Source organism: Ictidomys tridecemlineatus, chromosome 15 (genome assembly GCF_052094955.1).
Source record: "Ictidomys tridecemlineatus isolate mIctTri1 chromosome 15, mIctTri1.hap1, whole genome shotgun sequence".
Lineage (NCBI taxonomy): Eukaryota > Metazoa > Chordata > Mammalia > Rodentia > Sciuridae > Ictidomys > Ictidomys tridecemlineatus.
In genome coordinates this window covers 44,923,995-44,950,197 of record NC_135491.1, presented here as the reverse complement: position 1 = coordinate 44,950,197, position 26,203 = coordinate 44,923,995, and the positions used below count along the sequence as shown (strand labels likewise).

The window sequence follows — 26,203 nt, the reverse complement described above, 5'->3', positions numbered from 1 at the left end:
TTGTGGGGCCTCTGTACAAATACCCACCATGCCCTTCACAGTGGCCAGGTCTCAGCTGGTAAGCTACATGGGGGACACCATGAGGCCTACAGGACAGGGTAGAGCTGAGCTACCTCAGTGTTGTGCTATCCAACCTTACAGGGCCCCAGTGTGACCGCAGTTCCTGTTCCTCACCTTCTTACCCTCCAAGTCTGCAGTCGTTAGTAACTCAGGTCGTTTCTCAATGATATTAATTTTATTTTCCAAGTGGTTAGCCTTGAAGATCTTAGAAAGAAAACAAATATAATTAGAAAGAAAACAAATATAAATACTATTTTGGTCCAGGAAAAGAAAAAAGAAAACGACGACAACAATAACAAAAAAACTCAGTCTGGGGTGTAGCTCAGTGGTAGAGCACTTGCCTGGTGTGAGGCCCTGGGTTCAATCCCCAACATGGCAAAAATTAAAAACAAAAAAACACTTCTTCAAGTTGTCTTCTCTGCTTTGAGTTTTCTGGCCAAATGTCTCTGGAGGACAACTCTTTTATCTATTTTGTGAGGCCCTCTCAAGAGGCCTCCTACAGACCAAGAATGAAGTTATGAGCAAATTCTGTGCTAGAAACAGACATTTTTCTTACAGGCACATGGCAGGATCCAGCAACAGGCTTGCAGTTCTGGTGGAGGCAGGTTATCCTTTGGAAAGGAAATCAATCACTGCCAGGGAGAGAAATGGCATCTCTAGTCAAGGTGAAGGCAGTTACTGAGCACAAATCACTCAGTTGTAGAGCTGAAGGGATTTTAGTTTTCTTAGTTTTATGTGAAGTGAGGAAAAAAGCCTAAACTTCTTCATCCACAAACCCCAAAGCAGAGTCCAAATGTTTGCTTCTACTTTGATGCTAATCTCAGAAAATGTTCAGGCCAGCTCTCTGGCCACACACAAAAAAAGGCTCTCAATGCAGCAACTACTTTTCTCTCATCTCTTTGGTACCAATGTTGCTGTAAAGACCCATCCAATACTCAGGAAAGAAAACCCCAAAGGTCCCCTTGTTAATTCAGTAACAACAATCATAACTTACTTTTTTCATCAGTTTATGGGAAGCTGCTGAACTCTCAATTGTAAATACCTAGAGAGAACAGCTATGAGTTACCAGAGATGCACTAGCAGAGGAGGAAATCCAGGATGAAAAAATGACAAAACTATTCCAGGGAAGAAGACCTCACTCAAATAACTCTGTATTGACCACCTACCTGGGACAGCACCTACTTTGGGCACTGACCCTGGCAAGCTGGCCAACTCAGAACTCTGAGCAGCATTTTCATGGCAGTTGTTACAGCCTGACTTGCAGGAAAATCCCTCAGCTCCTAAACCAACCACACTCTACACACCTGCACTTGCAAAGAGCTTTGATTACAGAATTGTGTACATGAATCACACAATGCCCTAACTCAATGAACTTTTAATAATGAAAAACAGCAAAACAAAAAAGAAAAGTAAATAAAAATAAATGAAATTAAAAAGGAGAAAGAGGAAAGATTCAACCTTAGGAAGCCAAGAGAAAGACACATGTCCAGTACCTGCTCTGCCCCGAGGAAATAGGCCAGCATGGAGAGCAGACTGCCATCACTGACACACAGGCAAACGCTGTCTGGGGTCAGCACCTGCAGGAAAAGAACACTGAGAACAAAGTTTTCTTAGTTTTTTAGGAGATTCCTACTGGCAACATAAGAGAAAGGCTTCCCTTTTCCCAATCCCATGTACAAGGTCTGATAATAAAAATTGATTTCATTGAATTTTCCCCACTGCTAAGTTGGATCCTCTTGGGTCCCCATGCTGTCATGTCTGTCTCCAGGGTCTATGCAATAACCAGCCCCCACCTTTGCTTACATCTCCCCATTTGTGCCCACTGCCTGGAAAGATGCTCCTCAACCCACCTAGCAGACCTGACTGAGGGCCTGTCCCACTTGCAGGAAGTCACCTCCAGTCTTCAATGATAACTTTCTTCTCAATCTGACCCATGTATTCTCAAGTGACTCCCCAAAGGCAGAGGTACCTCTATAGATCAGATTCCTTGCTGAGGAATTCAGGACAGCTTGGATCCTTTCTTTCACTGAAAAAGGCATGCATGTGTACCCATGCACATGGATTTCTGTATATAACTTCAAGGGGTCCAAGAGGTCCCCTTTAAACTCCATCTGGGGTCCCCAGTCTAAGTGCCCTCTATAGGCAGCAGCAACATAGGTTTTCAGTACAGGAAGTTCCATGGTCAAATTCACATTTTAGAAGATTTTAGAAAGTAGCAACAGATGAAAAGATAGGTGGCTAATGTCACTGGGTTCACCCACACTGATGGCTGGTGGCCACAAAAGCAAAGGTGTTCAGCAGGAAAGATATAGGCTGGGGATAACTTGTTGTTGTTCTCAGAGGAACTCTCACAGGAACAGACAGCAAGTCCTTTGGAAGTCCAGAGTAAGTTCTCTGGCTTTCTAGTACCCACCCCAGATGGAGCCAGCAGAAGCCACTTACAGATGAGGGAACACAGAAAACAAGATTAGTAAATCATAAGCAGAATGCTGGAGTCTATGGGACCCAAAGGGTCAGACACTCACAGTCCTCAATGCCTGGGCATACTGATCAGTTCTATCCTGATCATTGATCTCTCCAAATCGAGGTCGATTCCAGAGCAGGTGAGCTTGGCAGTCACAGACAGGGCGCAATTGGTGGACTCTCCCATTTTCTTCAGGGCTAAACGAGAAAATGAACAGAGACAGGTGATGAACATAACCTGCTAGATGCCAGAGAGCGAGTAGGCACGGCATAGGAACCTGCCCAGAGGAATTTGACCTGGGCCCTAAGGGTCTCTCTATAGGGTATGAGTCTGAACAATGGCTCTTGAGTAGGCACTGGAGGTTACAGGGCCCTCTGATTGCAGACTTTTTATATAAAATAGGATTAAATGGAGTCTAGCAAACCATGAAAGACTCTTCTGAGTATACCCAAATGGTCTCTGACACAGCCACAAACCTTTGTTCTTATTCTGTTTAGAAACAAAGCTGCACACTCACATCTCTATAGGGTATCTTCATGAGGAATTTATATCAATATGCAGTCTACAAGCCCAGTCCTCTACCTCCACAACCTGTAGGCCTACCTGGTCTTCTGAAGGCTGTACCATACACAGTAGTCATCATGGTGGGCTACCAGGCAGTGGGTTGTGCCCTGTACAATAGGTTCCTCTTGTGGCAGGAAGTACACACACTGCATCCAATGATCCCGCCACTGAAATGAGGAACAGAGCCAGCTGTCACCAAGCTGCAACAAAAGCAGCTTCTAATCCAGAGGCTAAAAGCCAGGCCAAATATCAGTTTGCAGGGAGACATGGTACAGACTATAGCTGGCTACTGTGGCCAAAGAGATAAAGAAAAAAATTCTCAAATCAGAGAATCCAGTGGCACAAAAGCTTGTTGCAACCCTGCTGGTTTTAGGAAGATACAATGCGGCCATGGGTAGTAGTCTCCAGAGTGGCTCAGGAGAAAAGAAAAGTACAGATTTCAGTCCCTACCCACAGAGTAGTGTCAGTGTTCTCTTTAATCTGCTGGGCTATGTCATATTTTATTTGAGGGAAAAATTTCCTGACTCCCAAACAAGGTTTTACCTATTGGTATGTAACAGACCCTGCCCTGAAAAGTCCCATGGCATTTCTATTCTACAGGGTTTAACATACTCACAATTTCCTTTGTCTTCTAAGTGACTTCAAAACCCAAAAAAGGTCAAATGTATTACATAAAACCTAACTGGATCCTGGATTGGGAAAAAACAAAAACTACTGAAGACATTTGGTGACAAGGAAAATTTATTTTGAATCATATATATTAGAAGTTATCAAGGAATTACTATTAGTTTTCTTTTCTGGGTGGTACTGGGGTTTGAACTCACGGGCTCTCAACCACTGAGCCATATCCCCAGCCCTATTTTGTATTTTATTTAGAGGCAGGTCTCACTGAGCTGCTTAGTGCTTCCCTTTTGTTGAGGCTGGCTTTGAACTCGTTATCCTACTGTTTCAGCCGCCCAAGCTGCTGGGATTATAGGTGTGCATCATTGTTCCTGGCTACTATTAGTTTTCTTAAGAGCAATAATGGTATTTTGCTTCTGTTGAAGATTTTATTCTTAGGAGATGCATGTTGAGGTATTTAACAGTAAAATGTTAGATTCTGCAACTTACTCGTGCTAAGCAGGTGCTCTGCTACTGCCTGAGACTTTTTAATTTTAAAACAGGTTTTTACTGAGTTGCCTCGGTCTCCTGAGTCACTGGGATTACAGATGTGTCAATGTACATGGCTATAACACAGATAGGTTAAGCATCAACAAATATCCACATTTGGAAAGAGATCAAAAAAGGTAATTATTTTGGGACCACAAGTGGACTTTTATTTTATAAAATCAGATTTATAATCTCTTTTCAAAAACGAATGCAATAGTGTTGTTTAAAAAAACAAAACAAACAAACAAACAAAAAGAATTCCCTAAAAACTGGATGCTTGGCTCCACCATGATGATGCCTGTCCATTCTGTCATTCTTAGGAACTAGGAAAAATTTCATGCTGTGAGACTCCTAGGACATGGCTTAATCATCAGCAAATGAAGCCTGAGGCTTGTCCCACTTCTCAGGGACATATCCCACCCCATCTAGACTTGAATTTAACAAATTTAACAAACTTAACAAAAATTTAACAAATTTAACAAAATCTAAGATCTCTGTTGAACATAAAGGCTGGAAAATGAAAATCCAACCAGGTATGTTCTGGAAAAACTACAATAACAACAAGGAGAAAAAAATAAAACAAGTTCTTAAACCTGTCATTCATTCCTTATGACAGGAGAAGCATTCCTTACCTCTTGTGGCTCTTAGGGTGCTCCCTATCACCTGTCCTTCCTACATTCTCCACACAGGGAGTCCCCCAGATCCTAATGCTAAAAAGCTGGTAGCAAAACCTCTGTTCCAAAGTACAACAGGCTAAATGGGATTAAAGCAGTCTCATGAATTCATGAGGGAAATTCATTAGCAGCTTTCAAATTCCAGACAATTGAAAAGTTACCACTCTTAAGAGAAAGGACACAAGATTCATAGTCTGAAGAACTAAGGACTAGAATCACATCACTGCTTCCTGGACACAAGGAACTAAGCCTGTTCCTGAACTTTCAGAGTCTATGTATTGCTGTGGTTACTTAGCATGTCTTATATGTAGATTAAAAGAGAAAATACACAATAACAATCCTAAGGATATGCAAATAAAGTTTTAACATTCTAAGATTGAATTCTGACCAGCCCAGCCTACACAGATGTGCGCATGTGTGGGCACTTAGCCAACAGAGGACTAAGGCTACTGAGGAAAGTTGGAACAAAAGTCAGTAGTAGAGGCTGGGGATGTGGCTCAAGTGGTAGTACGCTTGCCTGGCATGCGTGTGGCCCAGGTTCGATCCTCAGCACCACATACAAACAAAGATGTTGTGTCCGCCAAAACCTAAAAAAATAAATATTAAAATTCTCTCTCTCTCCCCCCCCCACCTTTAAAAAAAAAAAAAAGTCAGTAGTAACACCAAAAAGATGGTGCCTGAGATGCTCAAAGGTAGAGAGAAGGTTTTATATCTTGGCCCTAAAACACCTTTCACTGTTTATTTTCTGTTGAGTGTGTGGGCAGGGTAGACATTTCATGCACATGAGACAATTCAAATGATACAAGGATATATGATAAAAAAATGTTTCTTTTCCTCACCTAACCTCCAGGAGCCACCACTCAGGAACAACAACTGTTACCAATTTCTGTGAATTCTTCCAAAGATATCCTTATGTTCACCACATGTACACTCATATCCAATGCTGGCATACCATAAATCATTCTACTTTTTTTTTTTTTTTTGCAGTACTAGGGATTAAATTTAGGGGCACTCTACCACTGAGCTACTGCCTAGCCCTTTATAAAAATTTTTATTTTGAGAAAGGGTCTCACTAAGTTGCCCAGGCTGGCCTTGAACTTGGAATCCTCCTAAATTGCTGGGATTACAGATATGCACCAACATGCCTGGCTCAACATTTTTATTTTTGTTTCACTCAAAAATACATCCTGGGGGCTGGGGATGTGGCTCAAGCGGTAGCGCGCTCGCCTGGCATGCGTGCGGCCTGGGTTCGATCCTCAGCACCACATACCAACAAAGATGTTGTGTCCGCCGAGAACTAAAAAATAAATATTAAAAAAATTCTCTCTCTCTCTCTCTTTAAAAAAAAAAAAAAAAAAACATCCTGGATGCTGACTCATAATGGCAATGGGGTAGAGGGGGCATGGGAGGAATGGAGGATCTGAAGATATGGCAAAGGGGAGGAAGGGGAAAGGAGAAGGTAGAGGATAGGAATGATGGTGGAATGAGTTAGATATCATTTCCCTAAGTACATGTATGAAGACACGAATGGTGTGAAAATACTTTGCGTATAATTTTAGTGACTTGAAAATTTGTGCTCTATATGTGTAATATGAAATGAACTGCATTCTGCCATCATGTATAACAAATCAGAATTAAAAAAACAAAATAAAAAATGCGGATGAGATTAGTCAAGAATTCCCTGAGACCTCTTCTTTTAAGCTTTCAATGGAATTACTTAAAGCACTTGAAAAAATAAAGACTATTGTTTGATTTAAAAAAAAAAAAACCATCCTGGAGGTTGTTCCACATCAGTGCCTAGAGAGCTACCCCATTCACTGAAAGGATATAGGATAATGACCCAAGGAGTTCTTACAGGCAGTCTTTATGTTGTTCTTTTTCTACTAAGTTAGGGCTTTGGTGAGCATTCGGCATGTACATTTTTCTGCAAATATGCAAATCTACCAGAGCCCAAATATCTACAAGTGGCATCACTTTTCACCAGGACTAAGCCACACTGTGCTCAATGGGTGTTCTGATGGTTCACTTTCCTGCTTTTTCCCTAAGCTTCATCATCAAGTGTGCCACCAAATTTATCCACTAATAGGTAAACATGGCATCTCACAGTACTTTATTTAGTTTTTATTTTCATTGCTGTTTAAAGCTGTAGTTTCTTACTATGAGTGAGGGGAAACAACTTATCACATGTTGATAAGTAATCTGTCTCCTTTTTGTAGTTCACATTCTTCACCCACTTTCCATTGAGCTATAGAAGATGGGAGTTTAAAGACACAGAAAGTGAGTCTGCGGTTCTCTATTACATTCTGAGCCCTTGCCTCCTGGAATTATTTGGGGTAGAGGGAAAGTATCCCAAGAAAATAGTTTTGCGGGGCTGGGGATGTTGCTCAAGCGGTAGCGCGCTCGCCTGGCGTGCGTGCGGCCCGGGTTCGATCCTCAGCACCACATACAAATAAAGATGTTGTGTCCGCGGAGAACTAAGAAAAAATAAATAAATATTAAAATTCTCTCTCTCTCTCTCTGTCCCCCTCTCTTTAAAAAAAAAAAGAAAATAGTTTTGCCAGGATGAAGGACAGCAGCAAAGCTAACTAAGACTTCTGTGCTGCAAACCATGACTATTGGTGATGATCATGAACTCATCCCAAGACGTCTATCTTACCATAGCTAGTCTGTGCTTTAATTTTTTATTCATTTATTTTTTGAAGCATTAGGGCTAGAATCCAGGGCCACAAGTCAAGCTAGGCACCCACTCTACCAGAACTCCATCCTCAGTCCCCTGTGCTTCTTTTCTATTTTTTTTCTGTGCTTTTTTTTTTAAAGAAAAAACTCTTAACGCTGACCATTCCTTCTGTCTCTAAATTCTTACCATCTAAGGCTCAATGGGTTACTTTCCCATGAACAAAAGTATACAAGTTTCCTGAGTTACATGCAAATGTGTTCAGCTAGTGCCTCTTACCTGGAGCCCCTTTGGGTCTGAATGAGCCCAAAAGGGGGCCATTGTGCACTTGATCTTCCCTTCAGGGTCCATTTCAATGTCCCACCAGGAGAGAACCACTTGAGCTTGGCCAGATGCCAGAGGTTCAAACTGCCTGCTATAGAAGGCTGCTGAACTACTGACTTGTTTGCTGAAGTCCACACTGTGAAAGGATATTCAGGAATTGAAACATAATTTAATCTCAACACTGCATTGTTAAGCTTCTATGGTGAACTCATCAAAAAGGATACTTGGTTGCAGCTAGGTTTTCTTCCCAAGCAAAAATAACTTCCAAAGACCCAAATTTCATCAGCTGTCTCAAAGCCCTGTTCACTCAGGGAGGCTCCTTGGTACCTGAACATAGGCAGCACATCGCTGAGGACAGTGAAGTCAGTAGGTGACACCTGGTTCAGCTGTATGTCATAGACAGAAGGTGCACCAGGGCATCTCTCCAGTTCTGAGGGAGGAATGATGACCTGCTCTCCAAGACTGGTCTGAACACGGACAGGAAACAGCTTGTTCCAGGACCACATCCTTCTGGACTCTACCAGCTGCGCATACACAGTTGCTCTGTGGGGCACAGCTTCACAATTTTCCTAAGTTTATGTAAATATAAAACAAAAGAACAACAATAAATCAGGCATCTGACCCACAGTAATTTTGATCACTATTGTTCATTAGGCTAATTCAGTAATATCTAATCCCTTCCCACTATCAGGATAGTGCATTGTTTTTAGTCTTATGCCCTCAGGGGGGAAAAAAAAAAAAGAAACTACATTTCAAAAAGAATACAAATTACACCTAAAATGATTTAAATCAGTTAAGTTCCTTGCTATCTGGTACTATTAAATACTTCAAAAATAAACCTTAATTGTCACCATGTTGATGAACTCCTATGACTTACTTGGAAGACAGAATTTAAGTCTTACTGCCAAGCAGTGATTCTAGCCCAGGACTCAAAAGCATCCTTTCAGCACACTCTTCCCCAGGCACCAGGACCAGAACCTCCTTACTTCAAAGTCTAATGGACAACCATCCACCCTCAACTGACCTGACCTGCTGGATGTAGCTCTAGCCTTCTCTCTAGCTGTTCTACTTCAACCATCCAACTACACATAAGGCACTAGAGATCAGGCAATGAAGAGGATACTCATTTGTAATTACATAGAATCTCTCTCTCTTTTTTCCTTCCAGTACTGGGGATTGAACCCAGGGGCACTCTAGCACTATGCTGGGATCCCCAATTCTCCCTTTTTAAATTTGTCTTTATTTATTTAGCAGTGCTGGAGATTGAGTTCAACTCAGGGACTCATGCAGGTCAGGCAAATGCTCTACCTTTGAGCCACATCCCTGGCCCCAACCCTTTTTAATTTTTACTTTGAGACAAGATCTCCCCAAATTGCCCAGTGGGGCCTCAAACTTATGACCCTCCTGCTTCAATCTCCCAAGTCATTGGGATTATAGGTGTGCAACACTGGCCCAGCTACACAGGGTCTCTCTGCCTCAGCACTACTATGCCTCCCAAGAATTAACAGGTGCCTCAGGGTGTATGAAGAGCTACTAAGAACTGTGTTAAACAAGATGCAGTAGTGCGCACTGTGTGCACAGTGGCTAAAATCAAAACAACACTCCCAAGGAAGGCCCTGACCCCACTACCTGTACAAGATGCCTATGTGCATGCTCATAGGAGGGTAGTGCTCCCTCTCCAATCAGTTCTGTGTCAAACAGCTCTGTGACCAGGATATTGGCTCGGCATGGCATGTCACCATCTGAAAAACAAAAGGGAATGGTGTCAGAGAACCCAATGGTTCAGTACATACACACACACACACAAAAATATATATATGGAAAAATGGCAACCTCACAAATCCAGGTTCAAGGAAAATGGGTGCTTTCTGCATTGTTCTTTCAACTTTTCTGTATGTTTAAGAATGGGGGAGAGTCTTGAAAAAAATAATAATAATATAAATAAAAACCCAAAAAGAAAATCTGATAAAAATACAATTAGAGAAGGCTGGAGCTATAGCTGAAGAGGTAGAGCACTTGCCCAATATATTTGAGACCCTGATTTTGATCCCTCAAACCACAAACAAAAAGACGGGGAAAAAAGCGGGGGTGGGGAAAGTTCCAAATTGTCCAAACTGAAAATAAATCAGTCAACTATGTGGAATTTTTTCTATCTTACTAGCAAAATTATTTGGAAAGAAAAAACTGAATACAAGTACTTCAAATACTTCTAGACTGTTGAAAAAGGGCAAGAAAACCAAAGCAAGAGAGGTTGTCTGATGACTTATTCACTGGGAGTCTGACTACAACCACCAAAATTGTAATTCATGATTTAGAATCCCCAGATTCCTTCCATTAAATCCTCTTAATTAAGTTGGTTTCTTGCCACCCAACAATCTCCTAAATAACTGCTGTTTTAGAACAGGGTGTTTTTTGTTGTTGTTAACTCTTGTTTTCTAAACCTCTATAATGAAATGCTACTTCTACAAAATTATAAATTTTAATGAGCCAAGAGACAAAATAGACTTTAGAAGGGGCCATTGATCATGGAGAAATAACTGTAAACACTTAAAATGACTCATGAATTACAATTTGACAAAGCCCACTCATCTTCCCTACACAGAGGACAAGTCACACAGATGATGCTAGAAAAGAGAAACATAAAATGGTTCAGCAGGTTGTAGTAGAGAAAGCTTATGCCTGAAGTCCTGCAGGCCTGGACTGGATCTTGCTTTCTAGTCCTGAATCCTCAATTCTGACCATCAGTTGCCTCATTCATAAAACAAAGAGAATGAGCTCTGATTCACACGGTATTGGTTAGCACATCAAAGATAAAAAAATCATCCCCTTCCTCTGAAGTACACTTGTTTGCTTAATGGCAGTATTTAGTAAAAGAGGTAAAGAAAAAACTTATTTTTCCTGGCACAAAGACCATTCACTCAAGTGGCCTTGCCCATCTTTTTGTGATGCCAAAATCCAACTGGAATACACTATCCCAAACTGACCCCACCCTACTGCCACATATCTGCTCCTCTTTGATGTGTTTCTGCCCAATCACATTGCCCAAAAAATGGCATAATTTACCAGCTCCCAAAGAGCAGGAACCCTGCCTTACCCATTCACTACTGTATCCTGGTGCCTAGGACAACACAGCATCCACTAATAGTCAACTAGTGAACACTAGCTGAATTCTTTATTCCTCTCTGTCAGGCTAGGGATATAGCTCAGTGGGTAGAGTGCTTGCCTTGCATACACAAGGCCCTAGGTTTAATACACACACACACACACACACACACACACACACAAAACTTTGTCATTCCACAGCCAATCAATCACCAAGCTCTTCCAAAATAATTTTTAAGCCAATTATAAAACTTAAAATGATGTATCGTCCCAATTTGCTTCATTAAAATAAATACAAAACTTTATGACCTGGTAAATTTTAATAAATATTTCTTGAGAACCTGGTATTTAGTGTGAGGGGGAGGTACAGAGAGGCGTAAAGTGGGGCAGTTACTCCAGTCACTTCCTAAATCTTTGCCAAGTGAACAGAATGGATGGGTAAGCAACTGCTACTACCCATGATTGCTACGTAATCCATCTCTGGGGAACAAACCACAAACTTATATGCCATTTGTAAAAAGGGCACAAACAGAACCTTGGAGAACACATATTTGAGAACAGAAAGAACATAACAAAAAAGAACCAAGACTAAGAAATGTCCCTGGGACCCAGGAAGAGAGATTTTGAAAGGAATGAATGGGAGAAACACCTATCCTGCAATGATTAGAGAAGGGAAACAGGAAGATACCAAACTTGTCAAAGATGAAGCAACTTGTTGAGATGGGGTTAAATACAAATCCCATGGGTTAAATCCCTGGTACCAAAAAAAAGTCCATTTACAAGAAGTTACATACCAAGCAAGGTTAACAATCTACTCACTAAACAAATTATCTCTGAATCCCTTAATGTGCCAGGCCATGTGCAGATAGGGAATGGAATTATTAGTAAGATCTACCTGGACCATGACCGAATATGCAGCTGTGAAGGGATACAGAAATTAAGTGGACAACTACTTAATTATTTAGCTATTGCAGTAATAAGTGCCCAAAGGAAAAGTATGAAGAAAGCACACAAGGGACCTGGCCTAATCCAGAGTATGTGTGAACAAAGCCTGGACAAGGGCATGGAGCAGAGTCACAGGAACAGCATTCCATGCAAGGCCTCCTTTATAGGCTAGTCTCCATGCTGTCAAGACAAATTTTCAAAAGTGAAAGACCTCCCACTTTGGGCCACTATGGAGTATGAGGAATCAGACTTATTTGTCCACCATCATCAACCAAAAAACTGGGCAAGTGTTTTAGACAGTGAAAAAGAGGCAACACAATTTGTTCCCCAAGAGAGAAACAAATCAGTGAATGTTCCTACTGCCTGGCTTTTGGCACTTTCCAGATATTAGTCCAAGGTCCAAGAAGTAAAGCAGAGTACAGTAGTCCTGCTGAGCTACACATACATAAACTAGAGTTCAAGAAAGTAGAGGCAGCTAGAACTGACCAGGGGAGGGAGCCAGAGAAAAAGTTACACAGAACAAGGGCTTGTGAACCACAGAGTTCTCCTTAAATCTTAAACACAGGGTAAGATTCTGCAAAGCCAGGCAAAGCTGAACAATTTCCATAACCCTCAGAGGACTAGGAACACTCAAGTTTTGATCACCCCAGACTACAGAATCCTTGAAGAGGCCCTACTCATACCATAACAGTCTGGTCAAAGTAGTGGTTCTTTTTTTTTTTTTTTTTTTTTTTTAAGAGAGAGAGAGAATTTTAATATTTATTTTTTAGTTTTCGGCGGACACAACATCTTTGTTTGTATGTGGTGCTGAGGATTGAACCCGGGCTGCACGCATTCCAGGCGAGCGCGCTACCGCTTGAGCCACATCCACAGCCCAGCAGTGGTTCTTGACAGGTAGAACTTTTGCCCTGCCTTAGATACTGGGACATTTATAAATGTCTGAAACATTTTTAGTTGGCCCAAATGATGGGTATGAGGGGAGTGTTCCGGGCATCTACTGGGTAGAGTCAAATGACCCAACTCATGCCAACTTTTTTTTTTTTTTTTTTAAGGAGAGAGTGAGAGGGGAGAGAGAGAGAGAGAGAGAAATTTTAATATTTATTTCTTAGTTCTCGGCGGACACAACATCTTTGTTGGTATGTGGTGCTGGGGATCGAACCCGGGCCGCACGCATGCCAGACGAGCGCGCTACCGCTTGAGCCACATCCCCAGCCCTCATGCCAACATTTTTAAAGAAGACAATGGCTAGGCACGGTGATGTACACTGTCTCAGTGGTAAAGTACCTCTGGGCTCAAACCCCAGTACCAAAAAAAAAAAAAAAAAAAAAAAAATTACTAAATATATGAAGAAGGAAAAAATGTGACCCAGAGCCAGAATAAAAATGAATCAATTATATTTTTTTCTTAGAAAAGAAAGAGACGGCAGAAATAAAACAATGTTAAAACTACAACGATAAACTAAAAAAGCAGAAACAAAAGAATACACACTGACAACACTGCTAAAATTCCATTTCCTTGAAATTCTAGAAAGGATAGACCTATCCTAAAGAAAGTGCATCAATGGGTGTAATAGAGCGAAGGCTATTTGGGAACTAAGGATAGGGTCATGAGGAATCTTTTGGGCATGGTGTCAATATCCTATTATCTTGATTGGTGATGGTTACAAATGTGTTTCTATTTGACAAAACTCACTAAACAATACTCTTAAAATAAGTTCATTCTTTTATGTGAATCATACCCTGATAATGTTGATTAAAATTTGGATAATGGGAGTCTAATACTCCCATGCCTTAGGCTTATAATAAATTTTGTGTGTTCTTTTCCCGTATGTTTGTTATGTTTTAAAATAAAAGACAAAATTGTTCTTTTATATATTTCAGATTCTTCATATAAGAACAATAGTTTCAGTTATCATCATTATTATTGTTACTTTTAGTTGCAGTGCTGGCAACTAAACCCAAAGTCTTGTGCATGCTAGGCAAGTGCTCTACCACTGAACTACATCCTCAGCCCTTTTTTTTTGGGGGGGGGGGGAGTACCAGGGGTGGAACCTAGGGGCATTTAACCACTGAGCCATATCCCCATCCCTTTTTATTTTACATTTTGAGACAGGGTCTAAGTTGCTTAGGGCCTCATTAAGTTGCTGAGGCTGGCTTTGAACTTAAAATCCTCCTGCCTCAGCCCGTCAAGTTGCTGGGATTACAGGCATATGCCATTGCGCCTGGCCCAATATTCTTTTAAATGAAGAAACATACTGACTTTAGATAGATGCTTCACTCCTAAAATATTGCATTTTTAAAAAAATTAGTGATACCCATAACATACCACAGAAAATTTTTATTTGTGTGTGCAAATGTTTCAATTGTGCTCTCTAATCGCGGCATGTGAAATTTTAGAAGTCCGAATCAAATTCCTAGACTATTAAAAATACACTGGATACCTCAAGAGCATGTGCCACACAGGAAAATGTCACATGCTACATGCTGAGACATAATATCAGAACTATAAGCTTCTTCCTGCTATCTTAGTTTCACTTCTGTCTGACCAAACTTTAGAGAGTTGGCCATATATGAATTCCAATTTGCTTAAAACAAAAGCAGTTTTCAGGGCTTGAGATATAGCTCAGTGGTAGAACATGTGTGAGGCCCTGAGTTCAATCCCCAGTACTGAAGAAAAAAAAAAAAAGAAGGAAAGAAAGGAAAAAGAAGCTTTTGTTTGTATGACTGCTATTACACTTGATTAGCTCTGGTGTTTTCATAGCTGATTTGTTTTAACTAGAAGACTGATAAACATCAAAAGAAGCAAAGTGCATAAAGTCAGAACCACTACACAGAGGACCTGGATTTATTCCAGGTAGTTGGAAAAAATGTTTTCCTCTCTCATACAAGAACAAATAAAACTTTCAACACAGGCGATGTAGATCTCACCTGGCCCTACAGTCACCTCAGTGGAATGCTTGTTGATAACCTTAATTTTATCACTGAAGCCATTTTTCTTCACAATTTTCACAGCAGCATCAGCCATAGGCTTGAAAACCTGGAAATCAGAGCCAAAACCCAAGGAAAAGTGAGCAATAAATACATCCTATCGTCCAGGGTTAGCAAGATATTCTGGCCGTCCAGGGTTAGCAAGATATTCTGGTCTTAAGATTTCTAACTTAAAGATTTCATTCTTTCCAAATCCTTAAATGCTTTATTCTACAAATATATGTCATGCAAGTAAACATAAAAGGATAAGATTCAGAATTAACATGCATTTAGGAGCTTCCACTGCATACCCTGCAAATCGGGAATAGAGAGGATCCTGCACTACTTACAAAGGGCGATAGGTGTCACTGCCATGCTATAGAGATGAAAGGACTTTGCCTCAAAAACCTGGTAAGTGTGCCACACTTTCCAGAGGAAACTGAGGCTGTTATTATGTTAGATTAAGTGTGGACAAATTACAGTCATGCTCAGAACTGTCCCAGATGCCTACTGCTGGCAGAATACATCCTACATTTCCTTACAGTACTCAAAGTCATCTAAATGCAGGCCACCTAACCTTCACAGCCATCCCCCAGCTCCCATACAATTCTTCCCCTGAACAATGCTTAGTTAGCCACACAGATCTCCCCACTGTCCACAGGCCAGCCTAAGGCTTCCCTATCCTGACCCCCTCCTGCCAAATCAAACCCATCTTCACAAGGCAGCACAAATCCTTCCCTCTCCAGAAGTCTTCCCTGAACTCAGCAAGTCTCCCTAAACATAAACCTCTCCAACTCTTAATTTCCAACCTGCCTAGTCTAGAGTCACAGCTTCAACCACTTTAGTACATAAAACATACTAAGCCATATGTGGCCATACACAGAGTGGAAATACAACAAATGAAAAAAAATCTCTGGGCACAATGACAAGATTTTCATTCTTTCCAAATCCTTTTCTGTATTTTCACATTTTCAACCACGAACACATATTTTTTACTATAATCAAGGGGGAAATTCTATATTTGGGGGAGAGGGAGTTTACTAGAGTTAAACCCACGGTGTTTTACAACTGAACTTTATTCCCAGACCTTTTGTGTGTGTGTGTGTGTGTGTGTGTGTGTGTGTGTGATGCTGGGGCCCAGACCTTTTTTGTATTTTATTTTGAGGAAGAATCTCACTAAATTGCTGAGGCTGGCCTCAAATTTGCATTCCTTCTGTCTCAGCTTCCCAAGTCCCTGGGATTATAGGTGTGTACCACTGCACCTGGCTAGAAATTATATATTCTTTTGTAAAGAATATATACATTGCGGGGGTGGAGGGAGTGTTGGGGTTGTGGCTCAGAGGTAGAGCGCTTGCCTAGCATACGTGAGGCACTGGGTTCAATCCTCAGCACCACATACAAATGAAGATATTGTATCTACCTATAACTAAAAAATAAATATTTAAAAAATATATATATATATATGTTGGGAGAAAAAAAGAATATATACGTTGGAGCAGGGCGTGGTGGCAGTCTATTAATGTACCAGGTCCTGCCATAGGACTGGCATCTCTCAGACTCAACACATCCAATATAAATGGATTAACTTGAGCTGGGAATGTGGCTCAAGCAGTAGCGTGTTCACCTGGCATGCGCGGGGCGCTGGGTTTGATCCTCAGCACCACATTAAAAAAAAAAAAAAAAAAAAAAAAAAAAGATGCTGTGTCCACCAGAAATTAAAACATAAATATCAAAAAAATTCTTTAAAAATTAATAAATAGATAGATAAATGTATTACTTTCCCACCAATTAAGCATATTCCTCTGGGTTCCTCTAACCAGTCAATGGTACCTCTGCCTCCTACATACCTGCACCAGGAAAACAACACACAAATTTGTGCATATACACAAGCACACACACTCCCTCCCATCAAAGCTACCACTATGAAGTGAATTACATAATTAGGAACAGAGCCCTTGGTTTCAGGTCTAGCTTTCCTGCTTATTAATTGCAGGACTTAAGTCCTTAACCTCTCTTAGTCTTAGTTTCTTCATTTGCAAATTAAAGATAATAAAATCTACTTTGGGATTTTTGTGGTAGGGTGCTTGATTAGCATGTGCAAGGCGCTGGGTTCAATCCCCACCCCCCCAACCCCCCCCCCCCACACACAAAGCCCAAAACAATAAAATCTACTTTAAAGCTATCAAGTCAACCATCCTAAAAAATTGATTTTTTTTGTATCTGCTCAAATACCCTTGTGAGTCCCTTAAAGTACAGAAAAGGTTTTTTTTAAAATATATATATATATATTTATTTATTTGCTTTTAATTACAGGTGGACACAATACCTTTATTTTATTTTTAGGTGGTGTTGAGGATTGAACCCAGTGCTTCACGCATGCTAGACGAGCACTTAACCTCTGAGCCACAACCCCAGCCTGAGCCACGACCCCAGCCCCCAGAAGAGGTTTTTACTCCTTTCTATGAAATTCCATGACAAGTGCATAGTTTCTCACACATGCACATATAACTCTCAGGACTTGATCTCATGGAGACCTCAAGTCCATTTTCCTTATCTCAGGATAAATACACCTAACTCAAGAGGCTGAGGATGTAGTTCCTTGGTACAGTGCTTGCCTAACTTGTGCAAGACCCTGGGTTCAATTCTCAGCACTACCAGGCCAAGTATGGTGGTGTATACCTGTAACTCCAGCAGCTCAGGAGGCTGAGGCAGGAGGACTGTGAGATTAAAGCCAGTCTCAGCAACTTAGGAAGGCCCAAAGCCACTTAGCAAGATCCTGATCTAAATAAAATGTTAAAAAAAAAAAAAAAAAAAAAAAAGGCTGGGGATGTGGCTTAGTGATTAAGAGCCCCTGAGTTTAATTCCTGATACCGAAAAAACAATTTTCTTTAATAACTCAAAATTTTATTTAAAACTCTTTACTGTGGCATGTAGGTCCTAGACAAACTGGTTGCACTCTACCTTCCTGATCTATCATGTCCTTTACCAAGACACTGAATAACACAGTTCTCCAAACAATATTTCCTTAGCCTAAAATAGCCACCTTTCTATAACATGAGTATCAGAGGTCACAGTGTAGGGATGACAGGGCAGGGAGCTGGAAAAACCCTGGATAGAACATGCTGGACTGTTAACCACCAGACTTTACATGAAATAGCAAAAAAAAAAAAAAAAAAACAAAAAAACCTATTTTAAGTCACTATTATTTTTGATCTTTATTATTTCCATCTCAATAACTGAATCCAATTTTGTAGAGAAAAATATTTAAGTTTACACCCCCTGTACACCCCAAATTTTAACAATGGTTAACTGTGGGTTAATAAACTACTTGTATTTATCAAATTTCCTACATTATTTACATTTCAGAAAATTATGTTTAATGTTCTAAGAAATAGCTGATTGGTAAACATATGATAGATTGCTCCATAGGAATATTTAACTTTGCTGCATATTCCAATTTCCCAACACCAGCCCACAACCCAGAAAAATTAAATCAAAACCTGTTGTGGGGGTGGGAGCTGGGGTTGTGGCTCCGTGGTACAGCACATGCCTAGCATGTATGAGGCACTGGGTTTGAATCTCAGAACTGCATATAAATAAATGAATAAAATAAAGGTCCATCAATATCTAAAAAAAATTTTTTTTAAAAAAACCTGTTGGTATGGGGGAAGACTGGCAAAAGGTTTGTCTTGAGAAGGGAGTCTCACTATGTTGCCCAGGCTGGTCTCAAAATACTGGGTTAAAGTGATCCTCCCACCTCAGCCTCCCAAGTATCTGGGACAACAGATGCATGCCACCACATATACATGTCATCAGTATCTTTGAAGTGCCTCAGTAAATCTGATGTGCAGCCAAAGACTGAGAGCCACTGTTTTCAGAGCAGAAAATGAGGTCATGGAATCACATTTGACTCATCTCTAAGTGCTAAGAACCTGGCTCTGCACAAGGAATGGAACACGCCCTCTATAAATGTTTATGAACAGACAGAGAAAGTGCAAAGGCATAAGGCACTTTCTATTTAAGACACACGCTCAAAACAGTGTAACTCACCTCAATAGCATAGCAGAAGTCAGCACCTGCTGTGACAGCCATCATTGACAAGAGTCCTGTGCCAGTACCAATGTCGAGAACTATAGCTTTCTGTCCTCTGTTCTTTACCCTGCTCACAGCAGCCCGGATACCCTGGTAATATTTTATATTCTATGAGAGAAATAAAAGAGCTGTTACTTCACACCAATTATTATAAATAAGTAAAAAGGTGCTTTGCAGAGTTGGAGAGTCATGGTTTGCAGCAACAATGTTAATCAGGACCCACTGACCTTTGCAGCCCCTGGAGGAACAACAGTGGCCAGCTGAGTTGGGTGGGCCTTCTAAGACTTCAAAAGCAGTGCATCAGCTTCCAGCTCATTATTAAGTGATTACATTCCTTCCTCATTCACTCTTCTATACTCTGCTTAGTGATGCTGGGACAAGAGCTTTTATTTTTCTCCCCTAGGTGTTAGATATAGCCAATGGGGAAATAAGAGGGTGACGAGATGGTAGGAGCAGGGAGAATCTTGCTCCTTCCTACAGGGATGCTGCTCTGGTCAGGGTCCTCTCATGAGAAGCAGTTGGTTTCAGACCCAATTTCTCCCAGAACCTCCATAATAAGCCTCCTCAGAACCCTCTCAGAGAAGCAGCAGCCCTCAAGTTGTGATCCCTTTCAGAGGTGAGAGCATCAGACCCCCAAGCCTGTACAGCCAGCTTCTGCAAACCTTAAATTTCTCCTTTTTCTCAGCCCTAGGTGAGGCAAGGGCTCTCTGCAAGCATTACCGAAGCAAGCTTTTTGTGTCCTTGCTGCCTTTTTTGGGAACCCAGGGGTGCTTAACCACAGAGTCACATTCCCCAGCAATTTTTTAAATTTCTGAGACAGGATCTCACTATGTTACTTTAGAGTCTCACTAAGTTGCTGAGACTGGCCTTGTACTTGCTACCCTCCTTTCTCTTTATATGCCTCTTATATCTCTTATTTCTTTGCTACCCTCCTGCTTCAGCCTCTCGAGTTGCTGGGATTACAGACATGCATCACCCCATCAAGCTCTTTAGTTATATACATAAATTTATATGCATATGTATGTACACTTATGTATGTATCATACACACACACACACACACACACACACACACACACACACACACACATGAAATTCAGGGGTGCTTTACCACTGAGACATATCCTTCAGCCACTTCCATTTTTTTTAGACAAGTTGCATAGGGTCTCACTAAGTTGCTAGGGCTAACTTTGAATTTACAATCCTCTTGCCTCAGCCTTCTGAGCTGTTGGATTACAGGTGTGTGCCACTCTGCCCAGCTACTTTAGCTACATTCTTATGGACTTTTTTCCCTGGCTTTACTAGAGATCAAACCAAGGGCCTCACAGGCACCAGGCAAGTGCTATAGTACAGAACTACATTCCTTTTAGTATCTTTTAAGTTATATTCTTGTATTGAGATCTCTGAATTGATTGTACTATGGTCAAAGAGTGTTGCCCTGTGGATACCAGTCTTGTACTAGTTACTTACTGCTGCATAAAAACTTATCCCCAAATCTAATGGTCTCTTAATATTCCTTATTAACTTTATCAATTTAAAAAGACATACAGCTATTTTTTTCCATCATTTTTTGTTATTTTCAACAGAAAGATAGGGTACCTATTCAGCCAAACCAATACAGATGTAAAATATGATGTCTCTACTTAACTGAGCCATCAAGATAGAAGGAAGTTATGTCCTCCCAGGTGCAGTGGTACATGCCTGTAATCTCAATGGCTCAGGAGGCTGAGGCAGGAGGATCACAAATTCAAAGCCAAACTCAGCGACTTAGTGAGACTCTGTCTCAAAATAAAAAAATAAAAATTTTTTAAAAAGTTGGGATGGAATGCCTTTTGGCCAAATCTCCTGGAAGCCACAGCAAAAAGGACCCTCTCTGCAGGGCAGACTATGTAATCCCACCGTTCAGCTTTGAAAAAGAAGGAAATCTTATCATCTGTGACAACATGAATGACAGGGGGCATGGGGCCAGGGTTTGAGGGTGGGCGTTAAGTTGAAAGCCAGGCAGAGAAAGACAAATACTCATGATCTGACTTATATGTCAAATATAAAGAAGTTGGAACTTAGAATCAAAGAATGGTATAGTTAAAGGGTATATAGTTTCAGTTATACAGGTTGAGTAAGTTCTAGAAATCTATTATACAACATGGTGACTACAATTAATACTAATGAATGGTACACTTGGAAACTACTAACAGAGTAGATTTTAAATATTCTTACCACCAAAAGAAGCATGTAGGTAAAGATATATTAAAATCTTGATATGAACATACCTTGATATGAACATTTATACACACACACACACACACACACACACACACACACACATCAAAACGCCATATAGTACAACACAAATATATCCAACTTTTATCTTTTTTTTTTTAATTTATTTTTAGTTTTTGGTGGACACAACATCTTTATTTTTATGTGGTGCTGAGGATTGAACCCAGTGCCCCGCGCATGCCATGCTACCGCTTGAGCCACATCCCCAGGCCCCCAACTTTTATCTTAATAAAGTTAAAGAGTGCAAAAAAAAAAAAAAAAAGAAAGAAAGAAAAAAAAACAGAGCCAGGGGTAGGATCCAGCCTTCTGACTAATTGCCTGACCATTACACAATACTGCCTCTTAGTATTATTATCACATCATGATTCCTAGGGGAGTTTTGTTTCTTTTGTGGTACTGGGGACTAAACCCAGGGCCTTGTGTGTACTGAGCAGGCACTCCCCAACTGAACTATATATACTCCCAGCTCCTTTTTACATTTTGAGCCAGTCTCACCAAGTTGAACTTGTGATCCACTTGCCACAGCCTCTCAAGCAGCTGGGATTTTAGGCATGCATCACTGCATCCATCTCCAGAAGTTTTTAACATTCTCATATTCCAAGATTTCATACACCATATCAAAATAATGATTTCCCTTTACACTTACTCTGTCTTTGTCATGTAGCATATCTGCATAGGATGACCTAAAAGACAAAAAAAGACAGGTCAGAAACCTTTGCTCATAATGACACACATCAATGCATGAAGAGCATTCACAAATATAAATGCATTCCTCAATCAGATGAAACAAACAAATCATCCATTTTAAGTTATTATAATAGAATTAAAAGCTGTGATTCTCTGGTACTGCAGAAAAAAAATCTCAGAAACAGATGTTCCTTCTTAGACCCCAAAATGCTATGGTAATTAGCCCTGTCCTAATAATCTCATAGCCACTAGCATCCTGATCATGTTATACGTTATACAATTTCCTCCTTTGGAAGAATTCTAAATTCAATATCCCTAATCCTTGACCTAAGCTTGCATACATGTGCACCTTGGCAGGTGATGCTAGAAGGAGGAAGTGGGAAAGGAAAATCACACATTTGCTATGTAAGTGAAGGTCATCATCCATCATGTCTAGCATCTTCACTTCTCTTTATTTATTTTTTATTTTTTTTGTGGGGGTGGTGGTAACCAGGGATTGAACTCACAGGCACTCAGCCACATCCCCAGCCCTATTTTGTATTTTATTTAGAGACAGGGTCTTAGTTGCTTAGCACCTTGTTGTTGCTGAGGCTGGCTTTGAATTTGCAATTCTCCTGTCTCAGCCTCCCAAGCTGACAAATTAAAAAAAAAAAAAAAAAAAAAAAGGTACATCAACAACTAAAAAAGAAAAAAAAGTTCAACAACTACAAAGTATTAAAGGGAGGAGAATCATTTATCCATATCTTCTGCCATAGAAATTTATAAATCTATGGTCTGCAATTAGTTCTGCACTTCATTTTCTCCCATAGTACTACATGGTGTGGTTTCCAGTCTTTTGCTATGCTAACAAAGAATAAATTCAACCTAGTTGAGAGTAAAGAAAATTATATTGGGGCTGGGGATGTGGCTCAAGCGGTAGCGCGCTCGCCTGGCATGCGTGCGACCCGGGTTCGATCCCCAGCACCACATACCAACAAAGATGTTGTGTCCGCCGAGAACTAAAAAATAAATATTAAAAATTCTCTCTCTCTCTCTCCTCTCTCCCTCTCTCTTAAAAAAAAAAAAAAAAAAGAAAATTATATTTACTTGGCGTTAATTAGAATTGCAACCTAGGAAAACACAGATTCAAACAATCTTGAAAATGGGTTCCCTGCCCACTTTTTAAGGCATATTCACTCATCATCTTTCTTGCCTCATCAGCTACTCACTTCCCCACCACTCCACTGACATCACTTTCCCTCACCACCACCAGCTCACAGCTGTCACTAACATTAAATATCAATCATCAAGGACTTCTCAGCATCCTTGTTGGGCATGTCATCTTTCCTAAAACTCTCTCCCTCTTTACACTCTGGCCAATCCCTCCTGCTTCTGCTTCTGCCTCTTGAGCTACTGCAGGATTTCTTCTTCAGCCTTTCATGTTCCACATCCTCTCAGAGACTATAACCTCTCCCTGTTTTAACTCCACTAATTTCAGAAGATCCTCTGTCTCCAGACCCACATGTCTATCTACCTACCCACTGGCATATCCATCTATATGTCCAAACCCAAACACATCATCTCCACCACCTTCCCTTCTTCAACACTGCCCATTCCTCCTGTATCCCCTCTACCTTAGGGGATAGCTAAAGTAGCTCCATCCCCTAGTCACTTCTATCAGAAATCTTGGTGCTTCTTCAACTTTCTCTCTCCTTCCATCACTGCTTCCAAACTCAAAACTCTGAGTTACCAAACTCAAGCTCCCTCAAAGGTGCCTCTTCCTCTCTCCATCTCTATTGCCTAAGCTTTGGGACTGCAATATTCACCCAAATGAATTCCTCTTTCCATCCCATTCCCCATACTGCTCTCAGCAAGTGTTCCAAAATACAACCTGATCTTCTTTCTCCCACTTAACATTTTAATTACTCAGGAAATAATGTCCAAAGTTTTAGAAGTAAGGTAACAGTGTTGAGCTCTTATTCTGCAGCAGACACATATTTCATGCAATCTCAAGCAGCCCTAAGATAAAGGTATTATATGGTGACATGAATATTATTTAACAAGGCATGTGGTATTATACTACAGGTTGGTGAAGTAAAATAGCATGGCCAAGTTAAGAAGTGGTGAAGCCCATACTTAAGCCCATGTTCCTCTTCCTGTGTTTTATTCCAACTCTTTACAATGTGATTTCCACTGACCTTTCAGCACCTTCTCTCACCACCTACTTTGATGATACTGGGAATTAAATTCAGAGATACTCTACCAGTGAACTACAACCCAGGCTTTTTATTTTTTTTAAGACATGGTCTTGCCAAGTTGCCCAGTATAGTCTTGAACTTGCTATCTTTCTGGATTAGCCTCCTGAGTAGCTGGGATTTCAGATATGTACCACCATGCCTGGCTATGCTATAATCTTTTATACCTGTCTCTTCCATAAAACTGCATTCCTTAAGGATGGAAAACCAATTTTCTCCATCTTGGTTTCCACAGTCCTAGCACAGTGTTGGCAAGTTGAAATCGCTTAATGATTGCTCAGTAACTACAACCACATACTTTCAAACATTCCTTCAAAGGGGGAAAAAAAAGCATTTTTCTTTTTCTTTTTTACTCAAGAGAATCTGCCTATGTAAGTGGGTCACCATTTCAGTGATACAAAAATTTCATCAACTCCACTAGTACTGAATCTTGGGTCTTCTTTACAATACTAGGTAGATATTCTGAGACTGGTAAGGCAGCTACAAATGTCTGGCACTCCAATGGGTGTTAGAGTCTGTAAACAAGTCAAGATGGCGCCTGGCATTTTGCCAGAGGGAGTGGTTTAAGAAGTAACGTCAGTGAGGCATTAAGTGTGGAGATTCCTTATTGGTTGACTGCTGTATCTAGTTTATGTTAAATAAGATAAGCTATGTATTCAGTAATGTATATATACCCCTCCTGTCCTACAATAAACGGCTCCCACTCCTCCTGTATCAATCTATACAAGTTGTTCGTTACCCACCGGTTATTTTGCGACAGCCGGACTGTGGCAAATGGGCATGACTGTACCTAACTCTACAGATACCTTCCTGGTTAAACAGACCTGCTCATGAATAACACCAGCTATGATCATTAAGCACTGAGTGACAGTCTACTGGAGCCATCCCAGCATGGATTACAGGCATCTGCTTTGAGATGAGTACACAATCCAGCTGTAGTCCCAACTATGAACCTGCCCTTGTTACCTGGCAATTTCCTGGTGGTAGTCATAGTGTTCATCCTCTTCCAGCCACTCAACAGATCCTGTAGTGGGATTGGCTCGCCCACAGAAGACCTTCATGGTGCCACAAGCTCCCCAGTGTCTGGATAGAAAAGCAGCCTTGCCAGTTTGCTTCTTAAGAACAGATCTGATGGTCAGAAATCTATTCAATCATGGTACCCCAAAATGAGGCGAGAACAATAAAACAAAAGGTGAGGAAAAAGAATTAAGAAATTGACAAAAATATCAAAGTCACTGAAGTATTTGTTAATCACTATTTTCATCTTTCCATCAAGATTTAACTGATCTTGCCAAGCAGGAAGGTGCACACCTGTAATTCCAGCAATTGGGGAGACTAAAGCAGGAAGATTGCAAGTTCAAAGTCAGCTCAGCAATTCAACAAGGCCCCAAGAACTCAGCAAAACCCTGTTTTATTTTAAAAAAAAGGATTGGGAATTAGAAAACATTTGCAGGGGTTCATGTGGGAAACAATCCCAATACCCTTATCCTGTGGTCCATGTACAACCACTTCTGAAGTCATTTAAAATTCAAGATCGAGGGCTGGGGATGTGGCTCAAGCGGTAGCGCGCTCACCTGGTGTGCAGTGCGGCCCGGGTTCGATCCTCAGCACCACATACCAACAAAGATGTTGTGTCTGCCGAGAACTAAAAAAAAATAAATATTAAAAATTCTCTCTCTCTCTCTCTCTCTCTCTCTCCCCCCCTCACTCTCTCTTTAAAAAAAAAAATAAATAAATAAATAAATAAATAAATAAAATTCAAGATCGACCGGGTTCGATCCTCAGCACCACATACCAACAAAGAAGTTGTGTCCGCCGAGAACTAAAAAATAAATATTAAAAATTCTCTCTCTCTCTCTCTCCTTAAATAAATAAATAAATAAAATTCAAGATCGTAGTATAGAACTTTGTTCAATGGAATTCCTTTTCTGCCTGTGATATTGCTGTGGATAAAACCAGGAGTACAATATCCTTTCAGAACTGTAGTCA

General features: G+C 40.6%; 1 protein-coding gene across 8 annotated transcripts in view; it reads right to left on the bottom strand.

The window, feature by feature from the left end:
- Positions 1-26,203, bottom strand: part of Prmt7 (protein arginine methyltransferase 7) — a 35,605-nt gene that overhangs the window by 7,918 nt on the left and 1,484 nt on the right. For 3 of the 8 annotated variants that reach the window (XM_040280072.2, XM_005318350.5, XM_021721680.3), the window contains exons 2-13: positions 25,181-25,357; positions 21,940-21,976; positions 18,973-19,122; positions 14,884-14,992; positions 9,539-9,651; positions 8,237-8,478; positions 7,865-8,045; positions 3,128-3,255; positions 2,586-2,721; positions 1,554-1,637; positions 1,055-1,102; positions 175-264 (exon numbers count right to left, since the gene is read on the bottom strand). In XM_040280072.2, the coding sequence (XP_040136006.2) occupies positions 175-264; positions 1,055-1,102; positions 1,554-1,637; positions 2,586-2,721; positions 3,128-3,255; positions 7,865-8,045; positions 8,237-8,478; positions 9,539-9,651; positions 14,884-14,992; positions 18,973-19,122; positions 21,940-21,976; positions 25,181-25,357 (1,495 nt within the window). Of the gene's footprint in view, positions 1-174; positions 265-1,054; positions 1,103-1,553; positions 1,638-2,585; positions 2,722-3,127; positions 3,256-7,864; positions 8,046-8,236; positions 8,479-9,538; positions 9,652-14,883; positions 14,993-18,972; positions 19,123-21,939; positions 21,977-25,180; positions 25,358-25,525; positions 25,621-26,203 lie in introns of those variants that run through there. The other 5 variants (XM_040280069.2, XM_040280071.2, XM_040280068.2 and 2 more) reach the window with 5 other exon arrangements.